General features: G+C 38.7%; 2 protein-coding genes across 3 annotated transcripts in view; both read left to right on the top strand.

Moving 5' to 3' along the window:
- LOC105212150 (protein rhomboid-like) overlaps positions 1-19,463 on the top strand; it is a 42,982-nt gene extending 23,519 nt beyond the window's left edge. The window contains exons 1-4 of one of the 2 annotated variants that reach the window (XM_054229248.1): positions 13,119-13,689; positions 13,854-14,684; positions 18,242-18,692; positions 19,000-19,463. In XM_054229248.1, the coding sequence (XP_054085223.1) occupies positions 14,079-14,684; positions 18,242-18,692; positions 19,000-19,346 (1,404 nt within the window). In that variant the 5' untranslated portion in view covers positions 13,119-13,689; positions 13,854-14,078 and the 3' untranslated portion in view covers positions 19,347-19,463. Of the gene's footprint in view, positions 1-13,118; positions 13,690-13,853; positions 14,685-18,241; positions 18,693-18,999 lie in introns of those variants that run through there. The other variant, XM_011183957.3, reaches the window with a different exon arrangement.
- Positions 3,555-5,592, top strand: LOC128921480 (tigger transposable element-derived protein 6-like). Its single transcript, XM_054229246.1, has 2 exons — positions 3,555-4,926; positions 4,980-5,592. Exons 1-2 carry the CDS (start codon positions 3,847-3,849, stop codon positions 5,370-5,372), a joined length of 1,473 nt encoding a protein of 490 aa, XP_054085221.1. The 5' UTR covers positions 3,555-3,846; the 3' UTR covers positions 5,373-5,592.
- Positions 19,464-19,786: the final 323 nt, after the last annotated feature.

The following is a 19,786-nucleotide window of genomic DNA, read 5'->3' on the forward strand; positions in this document are numbered from 1 at the left end:
CGTATGTAAGTGGGTACCAGCTATGTATGTTTGTATGTATGCGCCCGTGTTTGTGTACTTAAATATTTAAATACTCGTAAGTTTGTTGTGGTTTCGTAAGTTTCTTAATGAAATTAGAGCAAAGTTGTTGAATTATTTATGAAATTAAATTCTTGTGCTCCCATTTGAAGTCATGTTTCGCGAGCTGGTACATGAGTAACTGCTGTCTGTATGTTTATATGCGTTTATAATGATGTGGTTATGTGTATATAGTGTGATAAGGTTTGGCAAGATTTTCACACAAGTATTTAGCCTCAGAATGCCTTCCTTTAATAACTTATAATATGTCAAAGAGTGTCAGAACATCATATCAACACTTCATTATGTGTGTTTCTATGTTATTATATTTTGTATTTTGAAAGTTCTTCCTGCAACGTAGTAAAATCGATGAAATGCAACATTTTGCAAAATTTCTAAGAATGTATGTATGTGATTGGCGTTCAACCATTTAGCCGGTTATAGCCGAATCGATGAGAGCGCGCCACTCCTCTCTTTCCTTCGCAGTGGGAGATTTAAAGTGTAACCAGGTCGCTCTCCACCTGGTCCCTCCAACGGAGTGGAGGCATTCCCCTTCCTCGGCTTCCTCCGGCGGGTACAGCATCGAACACTTTCAGAGCTGGAGTGTTTTCGTCCATTCGGACAACATGACCTAGCCAGAGTAGCCGCTGTCTTCTTATTCGCTGAACTATGTCAATGTCGTCGTATAACTCGTACAGCTCATCGTTCCATCGTCTGCGGTATTCGCCGTTACCAATGTTCTGAGGATCATAAATCTTCCGCAAAACCTTTCTCTCGAAAACTCCTAGTGCCGTCTCATCTGATATTGACATCGTCCAAGCTTCTGCACCATAAAGCAGGACGGGAATGATGAGAGACTTGTAGTGTTTGATTTTGGTTCGACGAGAGAGGACTTTACTTTTCTATTGCCTACTCAGTCCAAAGTAGCACCTGTTGGCCAGAGTGATTCTGCGCTGGATTTCGAGGCTGACATTGTTGGTGTTGTTGATACTGGTTCCCAGGGATACGAAATTATCTACGACTTTGAAGTTATGACTATCAACAGTGACGTCTGAGCCAAGACGCGAATGTTTGCTTGATGACAGGAGATATTTCGTCTAGTCCTCATTCACCTCCAGACCCATTCGCTTCGCCTCCTTATCCATGCGGGAAAGAGCAGAACAAATGGCGCGGTTGTTGTTCCGATGATATCAATATCATTGACGTACGCCAGCAGCTGTACACTATTATAGAAGATTGTACCTTCTCTATTCAGCTCTGCAGCTCGTATAATTTTGTCCAGCATTAAGTTAATTATGTGATAACTTAATAGGGATGGAAATAAAATGGTAAAAAGTGTCTAAGTATAAGTGTATTCCCATATCCATCAATATCAATATGCCATTTCTCTTCAGTTAGATTTGTCATTTCATCATTGAGAGATATACGATCCAACACCGAGTCGAAAGTAATAAAATTTACTACCGATATATGGAGTCAGGGGCCTCAACTTTAAGAGCGACACGTCTAATTTATAATTGTCATAATCTGCAAAAGAAATCTAGTTCCATATATAATGCCATCGAATGTACTTTCACAGGAATAAAGAATTTCATTGATTAGCCAAACCGTTTTTGTTTTATTTAAAAACATTTTTTTTAACTTTTGTAAGTCTTTTATTGAAAAGCCTCTCTATTAATATTCTGAAATGACGAATATGAATTTGTGATTGTAATGGCGAATGGAATTTTAGGCTATAGTATCCCGATTAGTCCTAAAAATATTCAATCTTAGTAACAGGTTGTAGATATGATTAAGACTTTACTTAAAAAGTAGTGCTTATTGAAGCTTTTGTGACCAATCAAGTGTAGTAAGTGTTCGAAAATAAATAAAATAATCATAAAAAAAATAATTAGAAGTATCTCAGCTCTTACTGAAAGAGATACATTTTTACTTTTCCTCATTTTCAAAGTTATGAAATTGAAATATTTTCACAATTTTCTTTTGTTTGGACATTCTCATTGAACTGAAAAAGAATACAACACAAAGTAACAACTTTCTCCATTTCTGCGTTAACAATTATGAAATCAGCTTTATCTTATGGGAGCAAAATTGTTAAGAACCAGCAAAAAGAAAGAAGAAGAAGAGAGTTGCAAACGTTACACGAACGTTTAAATTCACTAAAAGAGATAATTTAAATGAGATTTTAAGAAATATATTAATAAGCCTCGAAAGTGTGGAACTTAAGCACTACTTGGAGATGAGAAATGTAAAAATGTTTTCACTTTTCCATGGACTTATGCCATGACAATTGTCATTTTGTTTATAATTGTTTTTTTTTTATTTATTTATAACATTTTTGTTGTTGCTACTAACACGCACTTGGGTTTCAATTGTGCCACTAAAAGAAATTTTTATAATTATTATTTTGGCTTTGTCGCCGACAATTTAGTTCTGTTTTCATTAAATGTTACCACTGTTTGTTGTTGTTTGTTGTAGTAGCAGCTTATATACATACATACAAAGAAATACATACATTCACATATACAAACACACCTTTGCACATACCAAGCTACTGGCATAGATGCGCACGCATTTTCGTAATTTCACGGTAATAAGAGCAGAAATTTTAATAGCCATAACGGTTCGGCCAAATAAAAATAAAAGTCACACAATTCAAGACATTTGACAACAACAGCAGCAACAACAACAACAAGCACATAATAATAAAGTAAACAGCAATAAGTACAGCAGCGAACTGTGGCCAACAGCATGTGAAGATAAAAACCATATACATAAATAAAAGTAAAAAGTTTCTAAACAACAACAACAACAACAGCGGTAGCAGCAATGCATGTAATGTTTTGTAACAACCGCTTTGACAATTTGAGCTTGAAGTTTTAGCCAGCGTACAGTAGTTGTAGGGCACAGAGGCAGCTGAAAAAGAGCAGGAAAAGTGTGTGAAAGGTGGCGTTTAAGTTTTTGTGTTGTAAATAAATATGTATGTATGTACATATGTATGTATGTAAGCATCTTTGTGTGTATGAAGTTTACACATTTTGCTATTAGCCTGGCATTCACCTTCATTTGATCGCAAGCGAATTAAGCTAAATGCGAATATAATAGCACAAATGACAAATATGAAAAAAAGCCAGAGAAAAAGTCAAATCATATGTGCTGTTTCACATACGTTCAGCTTTGGATAAGGGGTATGACTTTCTATAGAGATTTTAACTATTTCAACTGAGGCTTTAAAGAAGTTTTAAACATTGTATTGTACTAATTTTTTTTATTTTGAAAATAATAATAAAATAAATTTAAAAAAATGCATTTAAAACAAATAATAATAAAACAAAACTAAAATTATTCCATAATATAAGACAATAATTATAAAAAAATGGTACTTTTTGAAGGACTTGGATTTCCGAAATATTTTTTTTCTTCTCTTTCCATTAAAATATTAATTTTTTAACGTGTTTATAATTTTATTATGTGATCATTTCCATTTGCTTTTATACAAATACAGTAGATATCGGTTATATGACGAACCGCTTGTATGCAAATTTTGGTTATATGCAAAATTTTCATATTTCAACGCATTATAGAACGTTTTATTATATGAATTTGGTTGTTTGAATGCAAATCGTTTATAAGCAAATATCGCATTTATGCAAAAAAATTTCAGCAAAATTGAATCGTTACGTACAAATTTTAATCTGTTTTAAGCAAATTTTCCAACACTGAAACACTAAATTTATTCTATCGATTTATCGATTGTCAAACATATGATTTTGTGTTACACTTGTTACAATGTCGCGTCGTGTTGTGTTAACAGCGAAACAAAAAATTGCGGTTTTAAACGATTTAAAGACTTCCAAAGACCGAAAAACCATTGCTGCTAAATATAAAGTTAGCTTAAGCACTATATCGCGCATTCAAATCCAAGAGAACAAAATCCGCGCCATAACAAATCCCAATAGGAAACGGGATAGGAAAGGCGCACACGTGAATTTGGACAGAACCTTGTTGTCCTGGTTTAACCAAATCCGGTCCCAAAATGGAATTGTTACCGGACCTGTCTTGCTTTCTAAAGCACAGGAATTTGCGTTAAAATTAAACGAAAGTTATGTGCCAGACCGTAGTTGGTTGCAGCGTTGGTGCGGGCGAAATGCCCTTAACTTCTCCAAGATTTACGGAGAAGCTGGCGAAAATAACGCAACAAGTGCAGAAGTTTTCACTACTAACCGTTTGCCTCATATTATTGAAAAATTTTCGCCGGATTGTATATTTAATGCCGATGAAACCGGGCTGTACTACAAGGCGTTGCCAAATGGAAGTTACAAAGGCAAGTATGAGAATCCAAAGGGATTCAAAACTCAAAAGCAACGCCTCACATTTCTGTTTCTATGCAATGCAACCGGCACGTATAAACGTGCATATTGCATTGGAAAGTCGGCTAAACCACGGTCTTTTAAAGGAAAACAGCTACCGCTGCCATATTATAATAATAGAAGTGCTTGGATGACGAGTGTTATTTGGAAAAAGATTCTAATAGATCTCAATCAAAATCTTGAAAAAGATAACAAGCAGATATGTTTGATTGTTGATAATGCTCCTTGCCACAATACAGATGAGAAATTCTCAAACATTACGATTGAATTTTTGCCACCAAATACAACTGCCCTTATACAGCCACTTGATCAAGGTATCATCCACTCCTTTAAAATGGAATATCGACAAATACTAATAAAAAAACAAATTTGTGCGTTGGAGAAGGGCTTATCTATAGTTGAATTCCTGAAATCGCTCACTATTTTGGATGGTATCAATTATGCAAATCGCGCTTGGAACCTTGTTAAGCAGCAAACAATTAGTAATTGTTTCAAAAAGGTAAATTTCGTGTTAAAGATGGTACAAATTTAAAATAAAATTGTTCATTTCAGGCAGGCATTGACAACATTCAATTCATTACAGATGAGATTGCAGCCACAGAAGGCGAAAACTATGAATGGTGCACACTCGATAATGAATACATTCAATGCGATAATGAACTTGTCTGCTTTGGAACCATGTCGGACGAGGATATTGTTGCGGACGTATTGGCCGTCAATCAAAATTCTACTGAAGATGAGGAAGTGTTCGCGCAATCTGAGGCTTGTATTAAACACCCCTCAACGAAAAATGCCTTGCTAAGCTTAGATTCGCTGCGTGACTATTTTTGTCATAACAATATAGATCCCTTAGAGGCTTTTGAAGATATTGAAAATTTAATCCTAGAGAGTTCTGAAAAACAGAAATGCCAGAAGAAAATAACAGATTTTTTAAGTAAATCTTAACAATTTTCAAATTAAATGAATTGACTGAAGTGAAATATAATTTTTATTAAAACTGAATAAGTTTATATATTCTATTTCTTGTGTGCTATTTTTTGTTTACATCGAATTGATTGTGTATATGCATATATTTTGCATATAAGCGAATACCGCTTGTTTGCAATTACCGCCTGTATGCAAATTTTTTTTTGCATTATAACAATTGCATATAACCGATATCTACTGTAATACTATTTCTTCATTTTAATTGTTTTGGAATGACTTATGGCAGTAGTCTGCTTTAGAAGCCGAAAAAAAAACGTTTTTTAGCAATTTTTTTGAAAGGGAAGGAAATGATTGCGGTAAACGGAATTTTAAGACGATAGTGTACTATATTTAAGGCTTAAAAACAATATTTGTTGTTAAAAAATATTGCAATTTTTTCAAAGTTGTAAGTATTTTTCTGGAGCGCCTGGAGTCTGCACTTGTATATCGGTGCCGGTGATGGAGGTCGTGCGATGCATCTGAAACAGTCGAACCAATATTTTTTTTTTTAATTTTTATAAGTTTCTTTTCTTTATGTACTAAAAAAATACCGAAGAAGTTATAAAATTCCAAATTTTTTCGAAGTTTGAAAAAAAAATTAACTTTTTTAAGAAAAAAATTGACTTTAAGTTGCAAAACAAGTAGTTTAAATAATACTTTTGTCCAACTTTTTTAGTTCAAATAGAAGATAATTTAATACTGAAGCTAGATCACTTTTTTTCGATCAGACATATATTCTTTTTGCTATCGCCGGCACGGTTTTCTAACACTTGTGAAAATGAAAACTCGAACTCGAAAACCTGAGCATTCGCACCTGCTCGACGCTCGGCCACTAAAACTGCTCTAGCTTCGAAAATATGTCGAATTGGCCTCTGGAATTTTAAAGACATATTCTTGGATAGTTTTGGAAGAGATTTAAAACAAAAAAAATCGATTTTTTGAAGCCTGTAAAACAGACTACTGCCTTAAAATGCTTAATTTCGCAGACTTTCTTCAGATATATTGAATAATGAAGCTAAAATAGAAAAGAGAAATTGTAGATAAAGGAAATCAAGTTATATTTATATAGGTAAGGGCAATATTGCAAAAAATTAAAATACATTTTTAACTTTCATTTTATTATTTGTTTACAATCAATTCACACCCCTTATATTAGCTACAACAAATCAACCAAAACATATGCATCACGTAAGCGTATGCAACAATGCGTGCCGTCATCATTACAACAAATACAGTTAACAACAACAACCAACGACCAGTAGCAACCATCATCATTACCAGTGTCAATGTAACGCGATCATCACATTATCCACCGCAGCGCCAACAACAAAACACGCCATAAATGCGCATAATATACTCATACCGGCAATAATATGTTTGTATGTATGTTTGTAGACTATGTAGCAAGAGGCAGTGCAGTAGAGTAGTTATCACTTGGAGCATCGCCGTTGTCAGCATTGTCACAGCAGCGGCGTGTTCATAAGTAACAGAAGTGGCACATCGCTGATTGCTTGCTACATGCCACACGCAGCAGTGGCAGCGGCAGCAATGCACGCTCGACAGCTCAAGTAGTGCCCCATCAGCAGTATCATCAGAGTCCCGGTTCAACTGGAGCATTTATTCCGCATATTTCTCATTTGATGGATTCCGCGTCGCGTCTTTTTTCTGCCTTTGCCTCGCTTTGTTGCAGCGCTCCGCTCTACGCCACTCCAACGGCCGCGCTTGACATTTTAATACGCTCAATTTCGAGTAATTTCTTTAATGATAATTTTTTAATTTCATTAAGCGACTGCCTTGCCGCCGCCAAAGTAAAATGCCGAGTGGCAAGTGGCAGCAGTGAGCGGGTTGTTGTGGCAGTTGTTGTTGTTTATGTTGGTAGATGCCAGTGACTTCATATACCAGTATGTATATGCTAACGTGCAGAGACTACAATTGCCGAAGCCTCATGAATAGAAGAAAGGTGTGGAAAATGTAATAGATTTTGAAGAAAATTTTTGAAGCTTGCCGCTGCCGCTGCAAATGAAAAGGAAAAGCGTTGCTAATTGCTAAACTTTACTGCAAGGTGCCCATGTAAGCTTCGACAAGCGAGTGTGTTGTTGTGGGCAGTAAAAGTTCACTTTGAAATGATCACATCCACAATGTGGCCAATAAAGTATTAAGCTGCCACATCGTGCGGCACGAATGAGATTTGCACGCAATGTGCGTGTGAAATTTCCAACATTTTTCGCATTTTACAATTTCATTGTTTTATACTTTGTACGCTGGCAAGCATTCAATTATGCACTTTATGCCGCAGACATGAAGCAATGCATGGTCTGAGTAAAAAACAAGCACAATGTACATACATATATAGAAAATACAGTTTTAGTTAATACACATATATTTATTTAGCCATCATCATACATGCATATCTACATTCTTCTTCTTGACTGACGTAGAAACCGCTTACGCGGTTATAGCCGAGTCCACAACAGCGCGCCACGCATCTCTCCTTTTGGCAGTTTGGCGCCAATTGGTAATACCAAGTCAAAACAGGCCCTTCTCCACCTGGTCCTTCCATCGGAGTGGAGGTCTTCCTCTTCCTCGGCTTCCACCAGCGGGTACTGCATCGAAATCTTTCAGAGCTGGGGCACTTTCGTCCATTCGAACAACATGACCCAGCCAGCTTAGCCGCTGTCTTTTGATTCGCTGGACTACGTCTATGTCGTCGAACCACACATACAGCTCATCATTCCATCTTCTGCGGTATTCGCCGTTGCCAATGTTTAAGGGACCATAAATCTTCCGCAAAACCTTTCTCTCGAAAACTGCTAGTGCCGACTCATCGGATGTTGACACCGTCCACGCTTCTGCACCATAAAGTAGGACGGGAATGATGAGGGACTTGTAGAGTTTAGTTTTTGTTCGTCGAGAGAGGACTTTACTTTTCAATTGACTACTCAGTCCATAGTAGCACCTGTTGGCAAGAGTGATTCTGCGTTGGATTTCAAGGCTGACATTATTATTGGTGTTAATGCTGGTTCCTAGGTATACGAAATTCTCTACGACTTCGAAGTTATGACTGTCAACAGTGACGTGGGAGCCAAGACGCGAATGCGTTGACTGTTTGTTTAATGGCAGGAGATATTTCGCTGGGCCATCATAGTCTTGTATTTGTATACGACTGAGTATCAGTAAAAATCACCGTTATGTGAAGCTTCGAAATGGTTGATTGGTATGAGTCCATTCAGTGTGAGGAGTTTAACATCTCGAAACTCAAGAAACGAGTGCACACTCACTCTTTTGTGCTTACTTACCGATGTCAAAACTTCGCCAACGAGCGTTCAATGATAGGCCCGGCGTGACCTTTATGTATGTGCCTATCCTTGTGTTCCTCGTGATATGAACCAGGCTATAGAGATTTTATACTTCGTTGATGTGTTAGTACAAATTTTCAGGTGGTAGTTGCTGATATTGGCGTCAACAGCTACTTGGCTCTCTGAGTGGATTAATTTACAATTCTGTCAAAGACAAATAACAAAGAGCGCTCGGGCACTCCAATACGCTAGTGTGAAACTTTAACTGCATTTTTCTTAAAACTATGTTTCTCCTGAGGCCGCCATTTTGTAAAATTTTGAAAAAAGGCTTCGATCAGGTCCAGGATTATCTATTTATAAAACTAATTTTTTTATCCGAGGAATCACCAATGACTTATGATTGTCCTTTTTTTGAAACTGGGTCAACACAGACAGCTATAACTTTGGAAATTATAATTTTTTTTTTTAATTTTCGTGACTTTAAGTCAAAATATTGTATAATAATGCCATATTATTACTTTTGTAAAATAACATGATTTAATAGCAAAAATTCCCATTTTTTCGTGCCTCTGACTACCCGTAACCCCTTAATTCTGCGAGAAGTAAATCTAACTTTGTATGCGTTAGTAACAACTTATCCAGAATCTGCATTTTCGATTTTATGTATATTTAAATAAGTCTTCATGCAACTCCCATATGCCTTTGTGGTTCCTCATTATGAGCTCCTGAAATTGCAGCGAATTCTATGTGGCACTTTCCACTATTTTGCAGTAACAATTAATTATTAACAAACACAAATTGGTTTGATGGCATTATTTCATATCTATTATGAACTCAAAATTGTAAAGGGCTTTTGGGCTCATAGTAAATGCCACTTGGTTTCAAAATTGTGCAAGTTCTTACTTACAAATTCCTCAAATACAAATACACAGGCAGCTCAAGTGCGTTAGAAACATTAACGGTATACTTATAGAATATTCCGCAACAAATACATGTGTATGTGTATGTGTGTATTCAGATTTCTCGAGTGCTGGCAATAATTGACAAAATCGATTTAGCATTAAAATTCAACGATTTCTTGAATAAGTCAACAGTCATTGGCAGAAAACAACTAAAAGCCAAACAAACAAACAATCAAAAGGTTGAGGGTTATTGCAGTTGTTATGTGAGCGCCATTGCTGTACATGTGGGTGTGTGCGTGTGTCTGTCCGTATAACTGTTTGCGGCGCTGCAAACGGGCTAATATTTCAGTCGACCACATTTGCTTGCTGGCACAGGACGCGATTATTTACAACGGTGCATTGCCAACTCACAAAGGCACAACTCTGTACAATAACAACCACAACAACAACAAATGACTGCATAGTGAAGTGCAAATAAAAACAACTGAAATAAAAAAAAAAACAAGAATCCGTTTGTGTGGCACGTGGAAGGGGACTGCATTACCCCCAGTGGCTTAAACGCAAAAAAAAAAACAAATATGTCCAAGTGAAGATAAAGTGAACGGTTTGTTTGTGACTGCCACAACTAAATGCGTTACAGAAGCAGAAGCGACAGTGACAGCGGTAGCGAGCGAAACCAGTCCAAACAGCAACATCGCAAACACCTGTCCACCTGTCGGCACACACATACACGCATACAATAACAACAACCACTTAAATATATTGAGAATCCAAGTTATTTCCTTTCCTTCCTGCTGAAAATACGTGCACTTTTTGCTACCTTTCGTTTCTGCTTTCTGCATCCCTGCGCTCCTCCGCTGCGCCTCGCATCCGCTCAAACTTACAAGTCCTTGTTGCTGACAACGTCCATTGTGTCCCTAATCAGCGAGACAACTGCGCTATTACCGGTTTGGCGTCTGGCAACTTAACCTATAAGGAAATTACCGTAATGTACTGGACACGTCTGCCAGCGCCTACACGCAAAATACAGTTAGCTGAGCAATGGCTCCGGTGTATTAGCTGTGCGTTTCACCGGACGGCAGTCGGAGTCCTGTGGAAATAAAAGCTTCCCTCTTCGTGTGGATGTTTGCGATGTCCCGTTTTTTTTCCAAGTGTTTGAGCAGTAGTAATTTTTCTTTGTCTCCCTTTTTTGTGAAATTTATACAGTTGCAGAAGTCATTTGGAGATGAGCTTTTACTTAAACTTTTATGACCGTAATTTCGTTTGATGGCCGTCCATGCAGATATTTGTGTGAATATGTAAATAAATTTGTGTTTTAAAATCGCCTTTTTATTTTCCACAACAAAGTTGAAATTGTGTGTTGTCTGTTTTCCAGCTGTTTAACGGTGTTGTTATGCAATAAGATAAATCTACTTGTGTGCAATCATCATTACAAGTGCTTAGTAAGGGCTCGGGGACACCGTTTTGTAAGAGTAATTTGAAAGGACATCAATTTAAACTCATAAATGGCAAGAAAGATGTCTAAATGAATTTGTGATGGAAAAGTTTATATTATGAATAGCATTTGTTTAACTTTTTTTCCACAAAGGTTGATACAAATGTACCAACTCAAAAGAGAAGAAAAATTCATGAGAATTTGTAATTTTTTAAATATTTCTGACTAATTATATAAATTAATAATTTGCTTGTACTCTCTTATATTAGCCAGTTCAGCTTCTTCTATAACACACTTTTTCTTCAAGTTGAGTGTGTGTTCAAAAAATAACGAGAATTTTCGTTTCTTGGAAAAAAAATATTTATTCTTCTACATTAATGTTTTCGCCTACAAAATAGTCCCCATACGATATTAAGTACATATGCTAATGCTTCCTCCAATTGTCGAAACACTTCTCAAACTTGATTTTTGGTATAGCCCTTGGCTCATTCAGCGATTTCAGCTAAGCTTGTAGAACGACGACCCTTTAATGTTATCTTTATTTTTGGAAATAGAAAGGAATCACACGGAGCCATGTCTGGATGATTGATACGTTCATAGTTCATAAAAACACCTCTAACCATAGCGTCTGAGCCACAAAGTTGGGGAAAAATACTACCAAAATTAGCAGCCTCAAATGGGTACAGTTAGTTCATCTATTGTACTTGGTTTCTCCTATTCTTAAAGCTACTGTTTATACATTTTTTTTACTTTAATATATAACGTCTTAAACTCAGTCATTAATATTCGCTGTTTTACATCAAATACTCTCACCCAGATCAATATTATTTTAGGGTCGATATCAAACATTTTGGAATTTATTCATTTCGAAACTGTTAAAGATTGCTTCAATAAAGTCAAAACTTAAATATGAATACAATATATTTCTAATTGTTGTTATATGATAGGATCTCTCGTCTTCTTTTTGATTGAGATCATATACATCAAATATACAGCATATAGCATAGGAACATAATTGTTTTGTAATATAATGCATGTCTTCATAATAAATTAACTCAACATTCTCCACAAACTACTTTAATTCTGGAATTGAATAGTAAGCGCAAACCCTTCTAGCAGCCTTCGTTCCCACTCTTGATTACAATCTAATTACGCTGAAGGATAACAAATTTGGCAATGGCGCAGTTAAGGTTGACTGGTTACGGTCACAACAACTCTTGCTAGCCAAACGGAACTTTGCCAAGTCATCATGGAGCGACCCTGTAGGAAATCGCATGGTCATCAGTCTGCTTTTGTAGATTTCTTTATGCAATTTGGACAATGTGATTCCAATAAACAAAATTTTCTATATCTAGTGTCCTCATTCTTATCAGAGCTAAGCTGCAAAACTTTCCCGGAGCTCAACATTTCATTTTTTATTAATTTGAATGGCGTTTCGACTGTAATATGACTCGATTAATTTAGTTGGTTGGATAGCAGTCACTTTTTATATTTTAAATATATGTATTAATATGTGTATGTGTGCGTCCTGGTTCTCTCCGTCAAATGAACTGCAGTCCTTTTCGTTTGCCAAAAACATTTTTCTATGTCAGTTCCTGTACTTGTTTATTCCTTTCAAATTTTATTTCAATTTAGTTTTTTTTGTGTTGCAAGCTTCAGCGCTGGCGCCAGCCTGTGTTGCCATGTGTGTTCTCGAGTTTTTATATGCGATTATAGCAACATTTGGCGTATAATGGATTCCTTCTCATTTTGGACTTGGTAACACCACACTAATGTGGTGCACTGTGGTCTATTGTTGGAAAGAATGCACAGTCTGGGTATTATTAATTTGATGTTGTTAATAGGGGCTTTGATTTTGTAAATACAGTTTTAAAAGAGCTTAATTATAGTGAGTGGACTTCTTAGAACATATGTGGTCTCAAATTTTCAAGAAGCATTGAAACACCATGAACAATTTTGAAAGAAGTTAATACATATTTTTTGTTTTCGAGCTTGACCGATCTATTCGGTGGAAAAACTATCCTTGTTATCAATATCTTTGTGTATCTTTACGGTGCTTTACGTCCCATATAATCTGTTCCTAGTACTTCAGATCCTTCTAAAATCTAGTAGTTCATTAACGAACTTAGTCCTTTTTGTTCTGCAGCGCAGGGGACTCCTAAAGATGGAACTTTGAGCTATTAAATAAAATTATATATTTTTTACTTTAATAATTCAATCATTCCCTGACCACTGTTCCACCAGCCGTTCCAAGTCGCTGCAGTTCGCGAACACGCTACGTCTAGCCGCGTCGCATACGCGCACAAAGCAACTATTTGGCTGGCTGACTGCCTGTCTGCTCCAAGGCGGTCTGGAGCGCGTCTACAGTGCTGGTGTGTCTATTATTGGCAGCCGTCTTGACACCATTGCCGCCGTCCGCTTCGTTGGCGTGGTGCGCGGCGTGGCATTCAAGACATTTAAGCCGTTAGCGACAGCGACGGCGGTGAGGTTGACACTTTTTACATTTGGATTGTCGCAAATAAAATAGAACTTTTGCATTTCCAGACATTCACTGCGACTCCGGCTAGCGCACACGGCGAGGCGCCGTGCATGAGGTGTCTTGTGATGAGCGTTGACTGTGTCACTGCGACTAATGCCGATCTGAATCTGAGTGTACAAGAGTTGTAAGTGCGTGTGTGTGTGATATTCTGTGCCAACGCGAATTCCACGGTGCATGACGGCGCGTCTTGGCGCTGCATTACATGTTATTTTCGTACGGAAATAACCTTGAGCCAAATAAACTAAGTAATTTCCTTTTTCTTCTACCTTATTTTGGCTTTCTTTGCAGATACCTCGAGCGGACACGAATAAATTGCCATCAACTTCATTCACATCAACAGAGCGGTGCTAGACAGTGAGGCAGTGCAACAGTGGCGCTGTGAAGGACGTGGCGACATACACCCAACTAAACATCTGTGGAATATAGTCAGCGCCTGGCAACTAGTCCCAGGTAGTCCATGTGTAAGGCATCAGTTCTCTGTGCTTGGCGCGCAGTGGGCCGTATGTCAACCATATGAGAGCCTTGCTAACGCGAGCGGAAGCACGGCACATGGCGGTAGCGCTGATGTCAGCGGCAGTCGCTTCAATGCCAGTTTCAGTTGCATCACAAGAACAGCTGCGGTCGCAACACTATCAACAAGAACCAGAAATAAAGCCAAATTCACAGCCAAAGAAACCGAGTATCTCTATAATAGAAATAGCTGACGATGACGTGAAAGCAAATTATCCAACCAAAGCGCAAAGAGATGCAGACGCGGACACGACTGCATCCCAACCGGCGCTGCAGAAGTTCGGCAAATGTGTGCACAGCGCCAGCGATGCGGCAATTGTGCTGCGCGTCGGCGCGAATTTGTGCAACGCCTGCGAGGGTCCCTGTGCGCTTTCCGCCCAACAAGACGAGCTGTCTGCGCCACCGACTCTAGTGACGAGCGCGGCTCCTGCTGCAACAGCGCGACCGGAAACGGCGGCGACAAATCAGAGCACATGCTGCACTGTCTGTTGCTCGCTGGCAGCGTTCGGCGCGGCGCAGGAGGACGAGCTGGAGAAGAATCAGTATTTGGCTGACTCTCAGCGCTGTTGGCCGCCGCCACTGTTCATTACGCTGGTGTCGCTGCTAGAGGTGAGTTACTAAATTTCATTTTAATTTGATGCTCAGACTTTTTGCGGGCGATTGTTAGTTCGTGGAAAGCGCACACAAGGAGCTCCATGCGCGCATTTTTCGCCTCGTGCTCGCTTTAAAAATTCATTTATTCCGACGCGCCCGACTAATTCACTTGTGAGCGCGTGAGTAAAAAGGAGAAAAGTAATTAATGCAGCAGCGCAAGCGGGCATCAAAACAAATCTTTAAAATTTAATTTCCACACTATGGTTCTTGGACCTTGCTTTTGGGGAATCCGTTACTTAATGCTTCCCCTTTTCTTTAACTCGTTTTGTGTAACGCAGTGAGTGCTCCATATACTCCAAAGATTCAGATCACCTTCCTATCATTTTAGCAACCTGGGTGGTTTTGGTTATGAGAGCGACTGGTTTTTTGCTGCATTAAAAGCTTGTTATGGCAGCTTTACGAAAATTTTGGAGCAGCAACAAAATAAAATGGGAATACTCGGAAAAAAGGAGAGAGAAATAATATTTTCAAGATAAGCTAAGATGCTTCGAGGTGCGATCGACACTTCGCTTAGAAAGTTGTGACTGGGGAGGCAAATAACGAGTAACCTGATGTAAGACTAGGGAAACGGTTATCGAATATTTTAGACATTTTACTCTCTGATATTATTGTGTTTCCCATTCAGTCATCCATTCAGCAATCATTAACCAAATCAAAGAACCCTCTATGATGACGGTTGAATAGACTCACCTCTTTATATAAAATTTTGGCTATTTGAGAAAGCCTTTCGCGTAGCGTAGTCTTTTAGCCCAAAATACGCAAAAATTTACAGTTATTTGAAACTCTCTTCCCTCAATGAAAATTTCCAAGTTCCCTCAGCGTCATTGAACTTCATTGCGTCAATCGCTGCAGACTTGCCTTTTTGGGGCGGTGTAAGGCGTGAATGTAGAAGAGAAGGGCAACTAGCAGAATGGTGCGCTACGTTTCCAGCGAACTTTCAAAGTTGCTGTACAACTCTCTGTAGTACAAAAAAACCAAAAAATGCAAATAATAAAGTAAAAAGACAACAGTAATAACAACAGAAGAGTTGGTAGCTAGGTCGAATGTGCTCATATTTCATCAAAGCCATTGTGCAAAAATGGATAAAACAAAATAAATAAAAGAAAACTTTACAACTGCGAACTCGGAGAGGGAGCGGGGCTGACGGCAACCAAAGCATACAAAGTAGTGTCTGCGCTGGCGTAGTCTCCATACTACGTGTGTGTATCTTGTGACCCACAATGACTTGGTAACTGCCGGCATAGTGGCAATAATACACGTAGTGCGTACCATTTTCCAGGGCCATTCAAATGCACTATGCCTCGCAGCGCCAACTACTTACTTACAACCAAACGACGGTCCGCGCGTCCCTCCGCCCGCTCGGCAGCCCGTTTGGACTGCGTAAAAGGGGCGCAAATGTCTATGTTTATGCGAGTTAATATTACATTTCATAGTCTGGCACTTGTCTGTGCTTATGTTCGGGAGTAATCGTGCTGCGCTGTCTGCGGAGTGTATAAAATATTTAGTTGCGCTGTTATTGCTCGGACGCGGCGGAGTGGGGGCTGCTTGTTGGCTCAACTACTGTCTGCCAAATCGACTACATTTACATGGTGTAAATGAAATTTGGAATTGACCCGAGCCCGTGTGTGTGTGGTGGAGTGTGCTAGTGTGCGATAAAAGCAAATTTGCTTATGCAATAAAAATTGCTCGAAGCTCCGCGCCAAAGGCATAACCCTCCCTGGGCGCAACTGTCTGTCTGTTTGAAAATCGTGAAAATTTCCCCAATACGCCGCCAAAGTCACTGCTACACAGAGCGATATGAGTGTGTGCTTGTCCCCCAACTATTGCAGTGGAGTAAGCATATCGACAATGTCTGACGCGGTGTCTCGCCAAGTCTCAATCGTCTCAAACTCCAACTTTGATTCCGCAGACATAGCGTCTTGCGTACACTCGCTTCTCGTGTTTACAGTGGTGTGTTCTTTATGGTGGCTCGATGACGTGATGACACGCTGCTTTACGACTTCTACCAAACGGACCGGGCGGAGCGAGTGTGGCCTGGTGGCGCGTCTTGGCTCAGCGCTCAACCCTTGTTACTGCTTTTATGATGCGCTCTTCATTTTTCATCACTTTTCTACGCTTTATTTCCTCATCAGGAAAGAAGACGTTTCGACATTCCATGTATACTTAATGACATCCACTGCGCAAAATATTCGCATTTGATAAATTCATTCGCCTTTTATTCTCGTATCTGACAATTTCGATTCATTTAATAGCCGATAACTGTGGAGTCTCGCTGAGGCGTGAGGGTATCATCATATTAATGTATCAATGAATTGGAGTATAAATAAGAAAGTAATTGGAATTCCACTTCCACTCCGGGTGTTTGTTCTTCTTGTAGATCGTTAATCACACGTGATTAATTTGATAGTGAAATGTATCTATTACGAGTAGAGGTCGATAAGTCAGCGGCTATTTGAACTTTCTGCATACTTACTAACCAAAAGACCTGTGTTAGGCATGATAGATTTTCGAATAATTCCACTTAACAAAGATGGCGAGGATAGAGGTCCATATTGTACCAGAAACGCTTATTTAAGGCTTTGGAAGACTTACGCGATGAAACGCTTTACTTATTGGACCGTAGTCGTACTCGTAAAATATGTGGTATATTTTGGCAAAGTGTTTTATTTTCCGTTTTTCTTATCCGAGTCACTACCTAAGATAAAATTCAGTAAAGTAGTGACGACGATTTTGAAGCAAAAAATATTAGTTTTTCTTGGGGATGAAAAACTTTTTTTTAGGTTTAAGATGTACATAGAATCAAGGGATTTTAAATGTAGTTGAACTGATGGTTCTGATAGGCGGAACCATATTGCTGAAATCTATGAAGAAGATATCTGTTTGAATGTTTAGAGGAGACCAATACATTCACAGACAAAGCCGCAAGAAGTTCGACTCTAATAAAATAGCAGATCGCCTAAAAATTATGGGGAAAACCTTTCCCCCCCTTTCTAGCACCACTTCTGTGTTTTCTGACTGAAAACTCCGGGTCTATACGAGATCTTCCATTTCTCTGTGGTTTATAAATAGATAATGGAACGATTAGGGATAAGCAGACATTATCAATCAATATATCCCAAATCTATTGATAGGATCGTACTCATACTTACTTCAATTAAGTTCTAGGTAGTCTGTTCACCAGTCAGTCTATGTAGAAGGGGAGGTGGGCGATTTCTTCACCATTTCAAAGCGCAAATTATCAGTAATCTATTTTACTCTCAACCAACTGCTCTAGTACATGTCAAATGAGATTTCGTAACTGTATAACTGTACTTAACAAATGAGACAATGGACAATAAGCGTGCACTTTGCGTAACAAAACGAATTTCCCACATTCAATTGGAGATTTCCCAACGCTATTGCCAAGCAAACAAACAACAATCGTCTTCAATTTCAACATCTTCAAAGCATCTACATTTTCTTTGTATACTCATTTGTGCGTTTCTTCTTTTTACGTTTTCTACAACTTACAGATTGCCGTCTTCATATACGATTACATGACAGTCAAAATGTCTGTGACAGCGATGCCTGTTACGAGGGCCACCGACGTCAGCGCGCACAAACCGTTCGTAGCGAGTGAGTCGTCGCTTATCTATCGGCCGGATCGTCGTCTGGAGATTTGGCGCTACGTCTCCTACATGCTGCTGCACGCGAATTGGTTCCACCTAAGCTTCAATGTGGCCACGCAACTGGTGTACGGGCTGCCCTTGGAGTGGGTACACGGTTCGGCGCGCATTGCCATCATCTATTTGGCTGGCGTATTTGCCGGCTCGCTGGGCACCAGTGTCGTCGACTCGGATGTCTGTTTGGTGGGCGCCAGCGGGGGCGTCTATGCGCTACTGGCCGCATACTTTGCAAATATTCTACTGAATTTCGGTCAAATGCGCTACGGTGTGGGGCAACTGGTGCGAGTCGTCGTATTCGGTAGGCGATTGCGCTTTTGTTGTGTTGTGTTTCTATTTTGTTTCTGCTTTGTTTTGTTAAGGTCGTCATTAGCGATTTATGCACACATATTATATAATTACCATAATTCCAATTTAATTGCGAGCGCGGCGTAGTAATTTACAAATTTTCGAAATTAAACAGATTTACGCCTGCGCAGCACACATACTCATTGAATTGCAGGCCTTCATGCAACACGGAAGCGCCATAAATCTGCTGAATAAAGTTTTTAATTAATTTATTTGTTTTTATTTCGTTTTCACTTTCATTCCACATACAAACCCCTTAGTTTCCTGTGATCTCTGCTATGCAGTCTACAATAAGTATTACAACAACAACAATAATAATAATGTGGTCCATGCATTGAGCAAAACTTCGCCAACAATTTCGTACATCGCTCACCTGAGTGGCGCGTTGGCGGGCTTCACAATGGGTTTGCTGGTGCTGAGGAATTTCGACGGTTCACATGCCGCGCCACCAACGAAAATGCTGCGGTGGCTAGCGCTGAGCGTCTATGCGGCTTTTATGACATTCGCGATTGCGTTCAACCTCATCAACACGGTCACTGCACAAATGCTCGAGGCGGAGGGTGTGGAGGTCGAGCAGCGTTTACTTCATAATCTGGGCATTACATAAGCGCGCATTACAACATGGCCCCACTAATTAGTTACTATCTAGTTTATAAAAGTTATTTATGGCTGGTTAAATAGGTTAGAAAATATTTTAAATTCAATAAAAAATTGTGTATTACTGCGATCTGAGATAATAGAATTTCTTGAATTTCGGAGCTTAAAGTAAAGGATTTTTTACAGACATATAATTTAATATTATTGCCAAGAATTTGGTTTTATTATAAAGGTAAGCGTGTGTGATTATGTTATATAAAAGCACCCGTTAGTAGGACTAAAAACGATATTAACGTTATACCACAAATTTGAAAAATAATCTGCTCGAATTATATTAAAAATAAAATACATACATACATATATATTTAACCATTTTAAAAATGACTATCACTTTCCAATAACGACCTGTCTTGGTTCAATACACTCAATATAAACGAAATGAAAGCTGCT

This window comes from Zeugodacus cucurbitae, chromosome 4 (genome assembly GCF_028554725.1).
Source record: "Zeugodacus cucurbitae isolate PBARC_wt_2022May chromosome 4, idZeuCucr1.2, whole genome shotgun sequence".
NCBI lineage: Eukaryota > Metazoa > Arthropoda > Insecta > Diptera > Tephritidae > Zeugodacus > Zeugodacus cucurbitae.